This window comes from Triticum dicoccoides, chromosome 7B, assembly GCF_002162155.2.
Source record: "Triticum dicoccoides isolate Atlit2015 ecotype Zavitan chromosome 7B, WEW_v2.0, whole genome shotgun sequence".
In the NCBI taxonomy this organism is placed as follows: domain Eukaryota; kingdom Viridiplantae; phylum Streptophyta; class Magnoliopsida; order Poales; family Poaceae; genus Triticum; species Triticum dicoccoides.
The window spans coordinates 713399450-713415619 of NC_041393.1; the positions used below are offsets into that span (position 1 = coordinate 713399450).

Consider the following 16170-nt stretch of genomic DNA (forward strand, 5'->3'; position numbering starts at 1 on the left):
ATCATTCCTCCAAGACCAAAGGATTTATACCAATCGTGTTTGCAGGCCTAAGCGGACACATCAAAACTTGTGTCTGCCCAAACCACAGCGTGTGCAGAACAGAGAACAGGCCGCCGTGTGAGAGCACTTTCCCCTGAATGCCCAACCAGTAGAAAAAACAATATATGCAATCACTAATTACAATGCACGTTGATTGCAACCACTAAAGCCTTTTAGCATTCTACTACTGAAAATGAATGGAAGCCTCAATGTCAGGAGCAGGTCCCCCGGTTAGCTTCTCACAATCTGGCAACCATGCTATGTGGCCCCTGATTCCTACCAATCAAATCGGATAATTTGGTGAGCGATGTTACAAACGACAGGAAAGGAGCAAATTCAGTGATCACCAAATCAAACAGTTTGGGGTTCATCATGGACACGCCAATGTTACAAATCATACATATGAAGCAAATCATATCTGGTGTTCCATCGTTCCACGTTATTACATCCATAATAGACAGTAAACAACTCATAAATCCATATATCGTAACAACTCAAAAATCCACTGTTCGTGACTGCATGGAGACATGGCATTTTTGCAGTGCCCGTAGTTTATGAGAGTATGAGGGCAGCACCACTTCACGCATAAACATGCAAGATTCAACAAACCAAAGTAGATAAAATCCAACGAAGAGGGGCTACGCATTTAGAGAGCATGTAGATTTAGCAAGAGTCTGGCAGCTCCATCTCCTGTCCTCAGCCAAAGGGCACGCAGCTGACAGTTACCAACTGAATCAGAAAAATACAAGCAACCATCAGAAATACCATCAACCTTAACTGCTAATAGTTGCAGTAACATTTATTGACACAAAAAATAGAAAACGAAGACATCAAAAGAATCTAATTACATACCTTCTGAATGGACCTTTTTAACTATCGAATGTAATTGTTTTCTTGGGAATATGCTCAATCTTCTGCCAGTTTGGATCATCAGTCGTTACACAAGATTGTGTGAACTCGTCACTGCAGTAATTGACTGTAATCTCCTTAAGAGACTCGGGAAGTTTTGGAAGCGACCGCATATTCTTGCATGACTGTATATACAGCTTCTTGAGTGATGTGAGGTGCTCAATATTGCCTGGTAAGGCATTCAAGCTGCAGTGTACAATGCTGAACTCCTCAAGAGACTTGGGCAGTGTTGGAAGCGGCTGCATATACTTGAATGAGTGTATATACAGCTTCTTGAGTGATGTGAGGTGTTCCATATTGCCTGGTAAGGAATTACAGCTGCAGTCTGTAACGACAAACTCCTCAAGAGACTTGGGCAGTGTTGGAAGCAACAGTATATTCTTGCAGATACTGATACTCAATTTCTTGAGTGCTGTGAGGTGTTCCATATTGCCTGGTAAGGTATCCAAGCTGCAGTTAAAGATGATAAATTCCTCAAGAGACTTTGGAAGTGTTGGAAGCAACCGCATATTCTCGCATGACTGTATATCCAGTCTCCTGAGTGATGTGATGTGCTCAATATTGCCTGGCAAGGCATTGAAGCTGCAGTACATGACTCTAAACTCGTCAAGAGACTTGGGCAGTGTTGGGAGCGACCGCATATTCTTGCATAACCAGATCTCAAATTTCTTGAGCGATGTGAGGTGCTCCATATTTCCTCGTAAGGCATCCCTGCTGCAGTTGCTGACGTTAAACTCCTCAAGAGACTTGGGCAGTGTTGGAAGCGACAGTATATTCTTGCATGAATTTATATCCAGTTGCTTGAGCGCTGTGAGGTGCTCCATATTGCCTGGTAAGGCATCCCAGTTGCAGCCCATGACTTTAAACCGCTCAAGAGACTTGGGCAGTGTTGGAAGCGACCCTATATTCTTGCATGACTCGATCTCCAGTGTCTTGAACGATGTGAGGTGCTCCATGTTGCCTGACAAGGCATTCCAGTTGCAGTTAGAAAGAATTAGCGACTGAAGATGAATGAAAGCCCCAAGGTCAGGAGCAGGTCCTAGTTGGATCCATCTTCTGAATGTAAGTTCTTGCAAATTCTTTGGCCCGCCGTTATGCTTACCCATCATCCATTTCGGTAACCTCGTACCATGGTACTTGCTAATATCTAATCTTTCAAGATACTTTGATGGGCAAAGACCCTCAAGAACCTCTGCTTGAACTTCTGGACTGCAGCTATCATCATCCCATTCGAGTACCAGTTTTCTGAGTTTTTCCTTGCCAGCAAGATTGACTTCAAGAGCCTCCTCCTTGCTCTCAACATTCTCAAGACCATTGATCAATAATTTGTCTTCAAGCTTGTTTAGGTGTTTCAGCTGATGTGGCTCATACCCCCGTTCCCTCCTTATTGTGAAGAATGGTAGCGTGTGGAGCCATATCAATCTGCCAACGTTTGGAAATTCCATATCTGCAATGCTTATTACATGGCGCAAGTTGACTAGGTTCATCATATCTTCACCACTAGAAGATGTCAAACTGCCACACAAACCAAAATTTACCACCCGAATGTGGTAAAGCTTGGTAAAAACTGTCGGTAAAGTTAGCTTCGTAAGTGGAGACACCCGAAAAGCAAAATAATGCAGATGCTTCAGCTGACCAATTGAATCTGGGAATGAGAACATATCAAGACCAGGTTGTAAATTCAGTACCCGCAATTTCCGCAGCCCCGTAAACATAGTGAAAATACTCTCAAAGACTTTGCACTCGTTTGATGGAACCCTTATCATTTCATCAATGATGAGGGTGCGTAAATTTTGCAATTTAGATATCTTCTCAGTAAGCATCTCTCTATTATAAGTCCGAACAAAAAGATAGCGGACATCTTCAGGAACTTCTCCTGTGAAGCCGTTTTCGATACTGAAGCAATCTCTTCCGGCAACCTCCTCTGCTAAATCACACAGCAGGTCATGAATTGTAAAGTAATCAACCTCACGTCTAGTTGCATATTGCTTTTCTTTCCCTCCGAATTGCAGAAATGAGGATGACAACAATACATCAAAGTAATACTGAGCAACATCTTCCATTTCCTCTTCAGCCTTACTAGTCTTTATAAACCCTTCAGCCACCCACAACTTAACTAACTCATCACGGTTCAAACGATATCCCCTGGGAAAAATACTGCAGTAAGCGAAGCATCGCCTGACCTGCTCATCAAGATACTGGTAGCTCCACCACAGAGCTCCCATTATGTCGTTCATAAGATCCCTATCTTTCTGACTCCTCCAAAACTGGACAGTTTGTATCTCACGGAGACGTGAACCCACTGTTCTGGCTGCTAGTGGTGATCTCTTCAGCTTTCTCGCAATGTCCGCTCCAATCATTTCAAGTATTAACCGATCGTGGTCACTTACCCTTGCATCTCGAAGTGCATAACGCATGAACATTTCAAGGAACACTTTATCATCTAGGTCAGATATTGGAATACATCTCTCTTTTACAGCACCCGGAGCTACTAATCCAGCTTCAGTTCGACTGGTCACCAAGATTCTACTTCCTGCCTTTCCAACATTCAGCGGAGAAATTAACATTTGTAGTTCTTCACGGTCTCCTGAATTCCTACTGTTGTACCAGACATCATCCAGTACCAGCAAAATCTGTTTCCCACGCAGTTCATCCTCCAGTTTTTCCTTCAGGACATTACGACTATTGAAGTTATCGCATGCTTTCCCTGTAGCCCCCTCAAACATCTCCCTAAAAATGGAATCCAAACCAAATTGCTGAGAAACATGGATCCACATGACAATATCGAAATGGCCTTCCAATTTTTCTTGCTTACACTTCTTCTCATGATCATAAACACACTGTGCAAGTGTTGATTTCCCTGCCCCAGCCATGCCATGAATGCCAATTACAGAATAACATGTATCACTGGCAGTATTTGCTTGACAAAGGTCTTCCTTCTCATGAAGCATTGCGATTATCTTGTCACGATCCTTATCCCGACCAATTACTCCTATCGGAGGGGCTGCAGTAGTGACTTCACACGCATCATTTATAGCACTTTCTATCTTCTCTAGGCTCTTCTTCAGTTCCACTTTTGACATACCACTCTCCTGCAAAAACCAAATAGCACTTGTTAGCACACGAACGCAGCAACTTGAAATTAGAGGCATGTATCACTCAAATTCTACTTAACACCAACTCGTAATACCATACAGGCAAAGCATTTCTAACAGGAGTAGCACAAGCCCACACACGTACATGGACAAACAAGTACTACTCGGACTGGACATATCTAACTGATTTTTACAAATAAAGTAATAAACCGATTCCTTCATACCGCTGCTGCTTCTCATGCTCCTCTAGATTGGGTTTGGGGAGAGGAAAGAAAGATTTAGTAAAAGAAGGAACAAATGGTCATGTAGATGATGGCGGTGCTACTCTACACTACAGTATGAAGGAGAATTTTTTTACTTTTTAGAAATCCTTTAGTAAAAGAAGGAACTTGTGGAAGACGGTGCTAGCTAGTGGAAGACTGGGACAAACTTTGGTTATTCCTGGTAATTGGGCTAATTACTTTTAAGAAAATACTATATAAACTCTTGATTCATTTGGCTCCAAAGAAACTAATCCTATTTTTTCCTAACAACCTGTGTCGTACCTCTTACTGCATTTCAAGATCTTAACATCTACTAGTTTACATAATTGTGGCAAACAAGTGAGAATGCATTTCAACATTCAAGTCATACATATCTATGTGGCACAAGAAGATGAACACATCCAAGAATGAAGGCAGGGAAATACCTTATCTTTTAGGAGGGATCTTGGCATGGCAGACCAAAGAGTCTTCTTCAGTGAATCCATCTTACTGCCGGATGACTTGGCATCTCGGGTCTGCTTCTTGAGGCGCTGATACTCAACATCATCCAAGATGTCTTCGGCCTCGTAGAGAGCAGACCTAAGCTTGTCTAACAGTGGCTCCAAGCGAGCCCTGTAGGTGCTCTCGTCGACTACTTCCATCACCCGCTGCAGTTGTAAAACTTGCATATCAATTATCTTCAGCTTCTCCGTCGCGTTGAAATCCAGGACGGTGAAAGCTTTGTTGAGGAGCCTAGGAATGATGGGTGAGGCGAGCCAACCTACTGCGGTTACGCCCCATCCTACAGCAGCACTAATGCTAACAGGATCCGCCATTGCAAGCGTTGGGGAGAGAAGGCTGGCTAGGCTCAAGGCTGCAGGGTCTCTAGGCACATAGACCCTGCAGCTGCAGGGGTGAGCACCCCGCCGGCGAAGTGAGTGCGAGGGGGGAGGTGAGCGGCGGCTTGGAGCTCTCTGATCTGTTAGAGTTATAATATAAGTCATGTACCCCTTTGTATTTATCCCGTTGTATGAGGGGTTTCCTGCATATGTTCCACACCTGTACATGTATATATATATCGGCCTATGGCCTCATGGAAAGACAAGTTGCTTATTCCTAACATGGTATTAGAGCTAGGTCAATTTTTTGCACGCTGCAACTCGTGCTATTGATCTCTTCTGGCTTATCTCTCTCTCCCGATCGGATCGGATCGATCTCGTCTGGGCTCCTCGATCTCCGTCCGGCTCCTCGATCTCAGCTCAGATCGCTCCCAGCCGGCCCGATCGTCCTCTCCCGCTCCTCGTTCTCCAGGCAGGAGCGATCCCAGCCGGCCCGCTCTTCCTCTCCCGCTCCTCGTTCCCAGGCAGGATCGCTCCCAGGCAGGATCGCTCCCAGCTGGCCTGATCCCAGCCGGCCTGATCTGGTGTGGACTCAGATCAGAGCCGGTCTGATCTCCTGCTCCTGGCTCCAATCAACGCAGCTGCCGCCGGCCCTTGACTCTGCGGTTCTTCAGCCGCCGATTGCCAGCTGCCTCTTCATCGATCTCTGCTAAAAAAAAAAGAAAAGAAAAGAAAAAAAAAGAAAAGAAAAGAAATGTCTGCTGCATCGGGCTATGTTGCTGTTCCTCGCTGTCCGGTGATCTTTGATGGTACTAACTACACCGAGTTTACTGGCTTCATGCGCATTCACATGCGTGGCATCCGTCTTTGGGGTGTTCTTTCTGGCGAGGTCTGCTGTCCGCCACGTCCAGTTCCTCCGGTGGCCCCTACTCCGCCAACTCCATCGGTTCTTCCTACGGATGCTAATCAGGCCGCCAAGGATGCGGCTAAGGTTGCTGATGATGCTGCTGATTGTGCTTATGATGAGAGGGTTTTGGCTTATGAGGAGGCTCTTCAGACGTATCATGGTGCTCTGTCTGTTTACACCCAGTGGCTTGATGATGATGCTCGTGCTGCCGCTGTTCTCACTGCTAGTGTTCTGCCTCAGTTTGCCTCTGAATTTCTGGGTCTTTCTACTGTCTTTGAGATGTGGACCCGTCTTCGTGAGCGCTATCAGCCCTCTGGTGATGCCTTATACCTCTCTGTGGTCCGTCAGGAGCATGCTCTTCAGCAGGGTGACTCTTCTGTTGATGACTTCTATGCACAGAGTTCTGCTATCTGGCGCCAGCTTGATTCTCTTCGTAGTGCTGGGTGTCGTACCTGCCCCTGTTGCCAGGCTGTCCAGGCTAATTTGGAGTTTCATCGCGTCTATGAGTTCTTGTCTCGGCTCCGTAAGGAGTTTGAGCCCCGGCGTGCTCAGTTGTTTGCTCGTGGCCGTATTTCTCTCATGGAGGCGCTTTCTGAGATTCGTGCTGAGGAGACTCGCTTACGTGGTGCTGGTTTGCTGGAGGTTCCCTCTGTGCTTACTACTCGTGCTTCTACGCCACTTGCTCCACCGACCCCTTCTCGCTCGAGTGCTCCGCCGCTCTTGCCCACTCCTTCTGGAGGCTCAGGTCGCCCCCGTCCACATTGCGCCTATTGCAACAATGATGGTCATCTTGAGTCTCAGTGCTACACGAAGAAGAAACACCTGCGCAAGGCTCGATCATCATCTTCAGGGACTTCGTCATCTACCTCGACAGCTTCAGCCATTGCTTTGACTGAACAGGATATTCTGAGACTTAAGCGTCTGCTTGCGGCTTCAGGTTCTTCCTCGACGGGTACTGCTGGTTCTGTGACTGATGCTTCCCGCACTGAGCGATCATCCTCTACACAGTCAGGTACATCCTCATGGGTTCTGGACTCTGGAGCTTCTTTTCATATGTCTTCTCATTCTTCCATTTTGTCCTCTCTTAGATCAGTCGATTCTCCTATTCATGTCCTCACTGCTGATGGTACTCCCCTTTCTGTTGCTAGTAGAGGCAATCTTACTACTCCTTCTTATTCTGTTCCTGATGTTGCTCATGTTCCTCGACTTACCATGAATTTGTTTTCTGCTGGTCAACTTACGGATTCTGGTTGTCGCGTTATCCTTGACGTTGACTCTTGTTCTGTCCAGGACCGTCATACGCACACTCTGGTTGGGGCTGGCCCTCGCCGCCGTGATTCTCAGGGTCTTTGGGAGTTGGACTGGCTTCATGTTCCTTCTGCTGCCACCACCATCGCCGGTTCTCCCGCTTCTGTTGCCTCCGTCACTGGTTCTTTCCAGCAGTGGCATCATCGACTTGGTCATCTGTGTGGTTCTCGGTTGTCTTCTTTAGTTCGTCGAGGCCTTCTGGGGTCTGTCTCAGGAGATGTCTCTTTAGAGTGTCAGGGTTGTCGTCTTGGCAAGCAGATTCAGTTACCATATTCACATAGTGAGTCCGTGTCTAAGCGTCCTTTCGATTTAGTCCATTCTGATGTATGGGGTCCGGCCCCTTTCGCTTCGAAAGGTGGTCATAAATACTATATTATTTTCATAGATGATTTCTCTCGTTACACATGGCTTTATTTCATGACTTCTCGTTCTGAGGTGTTGTCTATTTATAAGCGTTTTGCTGCCATGGTTCATACTCAGTTCTCTTCACCCATTCGTGTTTTTCGTGCTGACTCTGCTAGCGAGTATATCTCTAAGATGTTGCGTGGTGTTCTTGCTGAGCACGGGACTCTCTCTCAATTCTCTTGTCCTGGTGCTCATGCTCAGAATGGTGTGGCTGAGCGAAAGCATCGACATCTTCTTGAGACGGCTCGTGCATTGATGATTGCTGCCTCTCTCCCGCCTCATTTTTGGGCTGAGGCCGTCTCCACATCCACCTATCTTATCAATATACAACCTTCCGCTGCTCTACAGGGTGGTGTTCCTTTCGAGCGACTTTTTGATCGTTCTCCCGATTATTCGATGCTTCGCTCGTTTGGTTGTGTTTGCTATGTTCTTCTTGCCCCTCGCGAACGCACCAAACTGACCGCTCAGTCTGTTGAGTGTGTCTTCTTAGGCTACAGTGATGAGCATAAGGGCTATCGTTGTTGGGATCCTAGTGGTCGTCGGATGCGTATCTCTCGAGATGTGACTTTTGAAGAGTCTCGTCCCTTCTACCCACGCCCATCTTCCTCGACTTTTTCAGTGCAGGATATCTCTTTCCTCACTTTTCCTGACTCACTTATCACCCCTACCGACACTGTACCTCTCTGTTCCACTTCCTCTTCACATCTAGTTGACTTGCAACCACCATCCTCCCCGGTTTCCTCGCCTAGCATGTCACCTGGTTCTCCACCCTCATCTCCGGTGACTTCCTCCCCGGTTTCCTCTCCCAGTTTGTCACCAGATTCTACACCTTCATCTCCGGTGACTTCTTCGTCGCCACCCCCTGATTCTACCTTGTCGATTCCTCCTTCTATTATTCCATCTCTTCCTCAGCATTACACTCGTCGTCCACGACCAGTTGATGCCTCTGTGGATGGGTCGTCATCTTCCTCTCAGCCTACTTATGGCTTGCGTTCTCGTCCTCGTTCGCCTGTTGATCGCTTTGGATTTCCCACCGCTGGTGCTGCTGTTCTTGAGCCGACTTCTTACCGTCAGGCTGTTGTTCATCCTGAATGGCAGTTTGCGATGGCAGAGGAGATTGCTGCTCTTGAACGCACTGGTACTTGGGATCTTGTTTCTCTTCCTCCCGGAGTCCGTCCGATCACTTGTAAGTGGGTCTACAAGGTTAAGACTCGCTCCGATGGTTCTCTTGAGCGTCACAAAGCTCGTCTTGTGGCTCGTGGTTTTCAGCAGGAGCATGGTCGTGATTATGACGAGACTTTTGCTCCTGTGGCTCATATGACCACTGTTCGTACCCTTCTTGCCGTTGCCTCTGCACGCCACTGGTCTATATCTCAGCTTGATGTTAAGAATGCCTTTCTTAATGGTGAGCTGCGTGAGGAGGTGTACATGCAGCCACCACCTGGGTATTCTGTTCCTGATGGCATGGTATGTCGTCTTCGTCGCTCTCTCTATGGCCTTAAGCAAGCCCCCCGCGCCTGGTTTGAGCGCTTTGCCTCTGTGATCACTGCTGCTGGTTTTTTAGCAAGTGCTCATGATCCCGCATTGTTTATTCACCTTTCTCCTCGTGGTCGGACCCTTCTTCTTCTTTATGTTGATGACATGATCATCACGGGAGATGATCCCGAGTATATTGCCTTTGTAAAGGCCCGTCTTAGTGAGCAGTTTCTTATGTCTGATCTTGGACCTCTTCGCTACTTTCTTGGGATTGAAGTCTCTTCTACCTCTGATGGCTTTTTTATATCCCAGGAAAAGTATATCCAGGATCTTCTTGCTCGTGCTGCTCTTACTGACGAGCGCGTTGTTGAGACTCCTATGGAGCTCAATGTTCACCTCCGTGCTACTGATGGTGATCCTCTCCCTGATCCGACGCGTTATCGTCATCTTGTTGGCAGTCTTGTCTATCTAGCTGTCACTCGTCCGGACATATCTTATCCGGTTCATATTCTGAGTCAGTTTGTCTCTGCCCCCACCTCGGTTCACTATAGTCATCTCCTTCGTGTTCTTCGATATCTTCGAGGCACGATCTCTCACCGTCTATTCTTTCCTCGCTCCAGTTCTTTACAGCTCCAGGCCTATTCGGATGCTACGTGGGCTAGTGATCCTTCCGATCGCCGTTCACTTTCTGCTTACTGTGTTTTTCTTGGTGGTTCTCTCATTGCCTGGAAGACGAAGAAACAGCTTGCAGTTTACCGTTCGAGTGCCGAGGCTGAGTTGCGAGCAATGGCTCTTTTGACGGCAGAGGTGACTTGGTTACAGTGGTTACTTCAGGATTTTGGTGTTTCTGTCACTACACCGACTCTGCTTCTATCTGACAGTACAGGTGCTATCAGCATTGCACGCAATCCTGTGAAGCATGAGCTCACCAAGCATATTGGTGTTGATGCTTTCTATGTGCGTGCTGCTGTGCAGGATCAGGTTATTGCTCTTCAGTATGTGCCTTCCGAGTTACAGTTGGCGGATTTCCTGACAAAGGCTCAGACTAGAGCACGGCTTTTATCTCTCCAAACTTAGTGTTGTTCATCCACCATGAGTTTGAGGGGGGTGTTAGAGTTATAATATAAGTCATGTACCCCTTTGTATTTATCCCGTTGTATGAGGGGTTTCCTGCATATGTTCCACACCTGTACATGTATATATATATCGGCCTATGGCCTCATGGAAAGACAAGTTGCTTATTCCTAACATGATCTACGCTCCAGATCTGGTGTGAGGCAGGCTAAAGTAGCGTGGGGAAACACAGAGGACGCAGGATGAATGCCATTTTCATTCGGCGGCCGACGACTCGCCGGAGAAACAGGGTGGTTGGGTCGCCGTCACGTGAAGACAAGATCAGGTCGGCCACGGTTCCTACTTTTCTCCTTAATTAGTGCTGACACTATGATTTGATTAATGCACCATCCTGCTCTGCAGAAAGTGCCCAATAATAAACTAGCCGTGTAAACATCCTGTCAAAAATAATTAGCCGTTAAGCATGGCACTTAGTTTACGCCTGACAGTAACGACCTTCAATGAAGTGTACATGTTGTTCCTTGCAAAAAAAATGTGTACATGTTGTTTGAAGTTAGATTGACATGGCCTGTAACAGCTAACTTTACATGTCCATAACTTACGCCTGGACAGTAACAGCATCCACTGAAAGTGTCATGTGTAGTGCTGAATGTCTCTATTCAAAACAGGGATCTGGCCTACATATCCATTGATTAAGTTATAGCGACACTGGGCAACTAGGGAGTTATAGCTAAGATATCAGTATTAGTGGAGTCATGCTGAAGTAATTAATGAGCTGAACACAAGCTCACTGTTTCTGGCGAACAATGAACAAACAGCAAACAGAGAAACAAGGTTCATGTACAACAGAACTCAAAGCGAAAAATCATCATGTACTCTGTAGAATGGTCATATATAGTGGTAAGGAAATCAACCATCCATCTCACCTAGGCCTTGGGGGGCTGGTATTGATTGCAAGTGCAACTAAAATCCTCTTGCTTTAACAGCACAACACTGCAAGTCTGCAACACAACATAAAAGAGCAACTTTGGCAGTCGTTAACCATGAAAAGGAATCAACTAAGAGAAGGCTAGCTAGGCTGCAGGATCAATATGTACACAGACCTTGAAGACAGCTAAGATACATAAACAAGTACCAGTTGAGAGAGATGCCCGAGCATGCATATATAATGCTATAGGGGGTGACTCTGTCAGGCGATTGAAAAAAAAAACAGTTTCAGTCGACCGCGCGCCATCATCTCCGGCTCACTGTTTCTGTAACAATGAACAGACAGCAAACAGAGAAGCAAGGTTCATGTACAACAGAAGAAACTAAAAATCTACATGTACTATTTAGAATGGTCAGGCAACAGGAAAAAACCATCCATCTCGTTCTATTGATGGCAAGTGAAACTTGTCATGGTGTCCCCATCTCAGGCTCGGTGCTCTGCGCGTGCACGAAATAGACCCCAAAAAAAAATTCAGGCGCCCGAAGAATAGCAAACACGGAATAGACCAAAAAAAATTCAGGCACCTGAAGAATAGCAAACACGATAGCACTAAGTCCAGTGAGCTTGTGTTGGTGGTGGCTGGCGCTCCGGCGTGTGGGTTCGGTGGTGCGTGCCCGGCTGCTCCGACGCTTGGAGCTTGCCGGACGACGCGGGTGGGCACCGGTCGGGCGTGGCCGTTGCTCTGGCCACGGGCGGCGGCGCGGGGAGGTCCGGCGTTGGTGGTGACCTCTCCATGCCGTGGCGGCTTCATGGTGGCTCGACGGCTCTGACTGCGGCGACGGCCGACTTCTCCGGCATCGGCTCGTCCGCGTTCGGATCTTCTTGACCTTCGCCCCATCTCGTCGTCGTCTGGGCCTACTTCCATCGAAGGGCTGGCCCTCTCCCAGTCGCGGTCCATCGCTCGTCTCGCGTCCGGTGCGGCAGGACCGAACTCGTCTCGCGCACGGTGCAGCCGGACCGAGCTCGTCTCGCGCACGGTGCAGCGGGACTGACCTCGTCCCCCTCACGGTGCTGCAGGATCGAGTTCATCTCGCGCTCGGGGCTGCAAGACGGGCTGATGGATGCCAGTTCTGGCCGGCCTATCGAGTCTCGACGATGGGGGTCGCCCAGGGGTGCGAAAGGTGGGACCTTTTCGCTCGTCTCTTTGGTTGGGGTAGCGGCGGGTCTCGGGTGAGGTGGTGTCAAGGTCTTGGATGCCGGGGCGGCGGCCCTGGTGGTGGTAGTGCGGTGCTCTTGGGCAGAGCCCGTTGCTTAGTGCTGCCCGCTCGCCATGGCCGTGTGGGCGGCTTGGTAGCCGGGGTGTGGCGTTCGGTGACGGTGAGTGTTGGCCGAGGTGAAAACCTGTTCTATCTTCGGACGGACCGGCGGTGGCGAAGATCGTTCCCTTCTTGAAGGCATCGTCGCGGCTTTCATTACCCATCATGCAGCCCCAGGGGAAACTCTGATCCTTGGATCAGGCGGTGGCGGCACGCCGGTGTCGTACCCTTCCTGAAGGCGCCGCCTTGAAGCTCATGGATCGTCATATGTAGCTTCATCTCTTCGTGGTGCTAGTGCTAGGGATGGTGTTGCTGCGCACAACGCCTTTGTATCCTGCCTTGGATGTGTGCGTGTGTAGTGATGGCGTGTGTTTGTACTGGGTGCTTGTTGATCGGTACTTTATTTATAAAGCGGGGCGAAAGCCTTTTTCGGTAAACATCCATCTCACCTAGGCCATAAGGGGGTAGCGATGGCAAGTGAAACTTCAATCCTCTTTCTTTAATAGCACAAAATGCTACAACACAGCGTAAAAGAGCAACTTTTGTCACTGTAAACACTTACGGACCGCTATAATATAATTATGTCAGCTAATAGTTGGTCTACACACCTCAGTCTTCTTAAGACTTTGTAATAATGAAAAATAACTATAAGGCTGTGTTTGATAGCAAAGTACAACAAAAAACAAAGTATTGAAAAACTGCAGTATTTTAACCCATGGGTGCAAGATACCATGGTTTTGACATATCAGACTATTTTGGAGTTTTGATAATACAGCGACCCGTTTGGCTAGCGCCGTATGTAGCGATGTAAAATGAGTTTTAGCTAGCTCGGCGTCGCATGCAACTGATCGGCCATGCACATTATCATCCGCATGCACAAACTAAACGGCACTGCATGGCCATAGACATGGCTTGAACGGCACTGCATGGCCATAGACATGGTTTGTAGCTTCCGTGGAGGACGCTCAGCAACACAAAGTAGCCGACTCATCACCGTCGAGTCATGGTGGAGCTGCGCGTGGAGGTAACACGTCATGCTCTCCACATGGCGTTGCTGGTCGGAAGCTGCGCAAGTGCGCGTGGACTGAATGGCCTGACCTTCATCCATATCATTGTCAAGGGGAACCAGGAGCTGACCATGAATTGTAAACGGGTGGCCAAGATGGTGTTCGTCATGTCCACAGCTAGCTCCAAGCCTTCTGTGCCACTGACTCCTCGTGTATCGCCGTCCCTCCGCGCCCAGGTGTTTCTCTGTAGCCTCTCCACCATGACAACGTTCCATGGCCTCGCGGTGCCAAGCATCAACATAGTCGTCGTGCGAGGGTCACTCCCCGGCGTGGCCTCCACCGCATAGTCTACGGCAAGGAGAATGACGATCAGTGTATTCACTATTGTTCTTTAATTTGCTGTCTCTTGGTTTGTCCATGGCCGCTCTTGATTTGTCCATGGCCGCTGAAGTAGAAGATCTTCAGAGAGGGCGGCGTGGCGATGGCTTGGAGCGAGGAAGAAGTTGAAGACACCCGTTTCTTTTGCGTGCTCTGTTTAAAAAAAAGAGGTGTGGGGTTCTTTTTACGGAAATGTTAACGCCCACACGTGTGGGCGTTCACCACTCCGTCCACACGCAAGCATCGCCGTTGGTTTCGTTTTGCATGAATCTTGGAGCAAAAGGGCTGGTTTTCGGCGCCACGTTGGACGATTCTAGTGTGCGGTGTGCGAGTGGGTTCGCCCGCACGGTAGTTGCCATCCCGCGGTCAGCGGTTGCCACTGAGAGGCGTGCGGTGGAACTGCCATGCGCCCGCACGCCACGGTTCCATTCACTCTCCCCCGCGTCGCATTTACTGGCACAACCCACTCGCGTTACAGTCCACCGGAGGAGAAGGCGAGGGGAGAAGGCGACGGCGGAGGCGGGACAGTCGACGGTGTTCGCGGGCGTTGGTGGTGCTCGTCGGAGCGGAGCGGCGTCGCCGGAACGCGTGCGGGTCGAAGGTAATGCTCGCTTCATCTATCGCATACCCTCCCTGATTTTGTTCCCCTCTTTCCTTCCTGTTCGATTTCTAGATCCATTCCTAGAAATTCCGGCGATTCGGCGGTGCGCCGGCGTTCCCGCCGCTGCGGCGGTGCGCCATAGTTGTGTGCCTGCCGTTGCTTCGTGGGAGTGGGCAGTTTCGTCGCCGCCGCTGCGGCGACATCGTCGGTGAGGCTATTCCTGCTCGTAGGCAACGCATTAGTCTTGCATTTGGATTTTAAGAGTTGTCCGCCGGGTTGTTTTGGTGCGGATTGGTTCGAAATTTGGGGTTGCAGCCATTTCGCGCGAGAATTATAAGGGTGATTTTGAGGTTGAAGCAGTTGCCATTGAAACCTAGACCTAGTCTAGTTTTGGGGTTGAAACTGCAGACTGTGGCGAAATTGGCAGTATGATTGAACGTGAACAAATGTGCGGCAACTAAACTACCTGAAGAAACGTGGTAGTTGCCACAAACGTGTTCTCCCATGTGGCAACAGATTTCCGAAAATGACTGTCATAGTTGCCACCCCAAAACGAGGTGGCAACTAATTTCATTGGAACTCCTGTGGCAGTTTCCACACGCATGCTCTTCCCATGTGGCAAATTTTAATTCTGCTGAACTTGTACAATAAGTAACCAGAAAAAATATGCTTTCTGAATGTGGCAACTATGACAGTATGACCGAACGTGAACAGGTGTGTGGCAACTAAACTACATGAACAAATGTGGCAGTTGCCACAAATGTGTTCTCTTCTGCGGCAACATATTTTTCTGAAACTGACTGTCATAGTTGCCACAAATGTGTTCAAGCTCACACACAAGGGGGGCTACTAAATTTTACTGAATGAATGAGATAGTTGCCACATGCACGCTCTTGAACGAGGCAAACTGATTTTTTACTGAATTTACATAATAGTAACCTCAAACATTCTTTTTCATTTGTGAGACTTGTTTTTTTTTGAATTATTTGCGACAGTTTCCAAACTTTGGTAGTTGCCACAATCGGTAGCACTGGACGGAACTAATGTGCACATCAAGTTGGCGTCTTTGCCACTTTGGATTTTGTATAATCATGTTGCAATACAGTATGTGAACACAATGTCTGTTGCCACAATACAGATATGACAGTGTGGCAAACTGGCTGCATAGTATGGCAACCACATTTGCATTCAAATAGTTAATATTTTTCTGTTAGGTGGCAACTGCTTACCCATTGCATTTTACATTTTCGCCATTAACAATTTGGTCTGTTCCTACATCAGCAGAATGGCTCGTGGCGATCATCAAAGTGATGATGACGATTTCATGGATCCACCTCAACGTAACCAGGCAACTGGACGGAGAAAAGAGGGCGATGAGGTAACTGTCCGCACACCCGCCCCCCTCCTCCTGATTTATGTTATTTGTTGGCAGCTAGATCTTTTTTATAGTCGTCCATCATGAACTAAATTTTCATAACATTGCAAAAACATGGCAACAGCTCAACACTTTTGTGTTTGTTTTTTGCAGAAGAAGAAACGTATTCGCAACAGAGCCTCCCAGGAACGTCTGACCGTGTTGATTGACAAATTCACTGACGATCAAAAGGGAGCTGCTGCTGAGATGGGTATGCAAGTTCTGATGGATG

The 16170-nt window shown here is 48.1% G+C and overlaps 1 protein-coding gene across 1 annotated transcript; it reads right to left on the reverse strand.

Annotated features, from left to right (window-relative positions):
• Positions 1-404: 404 nt before the first annotated feature.
• Positions 405-5222, reverse strand: LOC119338120 (putative disease resistance protein RGA3). The gene is made up of 3 exons (XM_037610418.1): positions 4732-5222; positions 892-4040; positions 405-754 (listed from the first exon to the last, which is right to left on the reverse strand). The coding sequence occupies exons 1-2, from the start codon at positions 5119-5121 to the stop codon at positions 909-911; spliced, it is 3522 nt and encodes a 1173-aa protein (XP_037466315.1). The 5' UTR covers positions 5122-5222; the 3' UTR covers positions 405-754; positions 892-908.
• Between the last annotated feature and the right edge of the window lie 10948 nt (positions 5223-16170).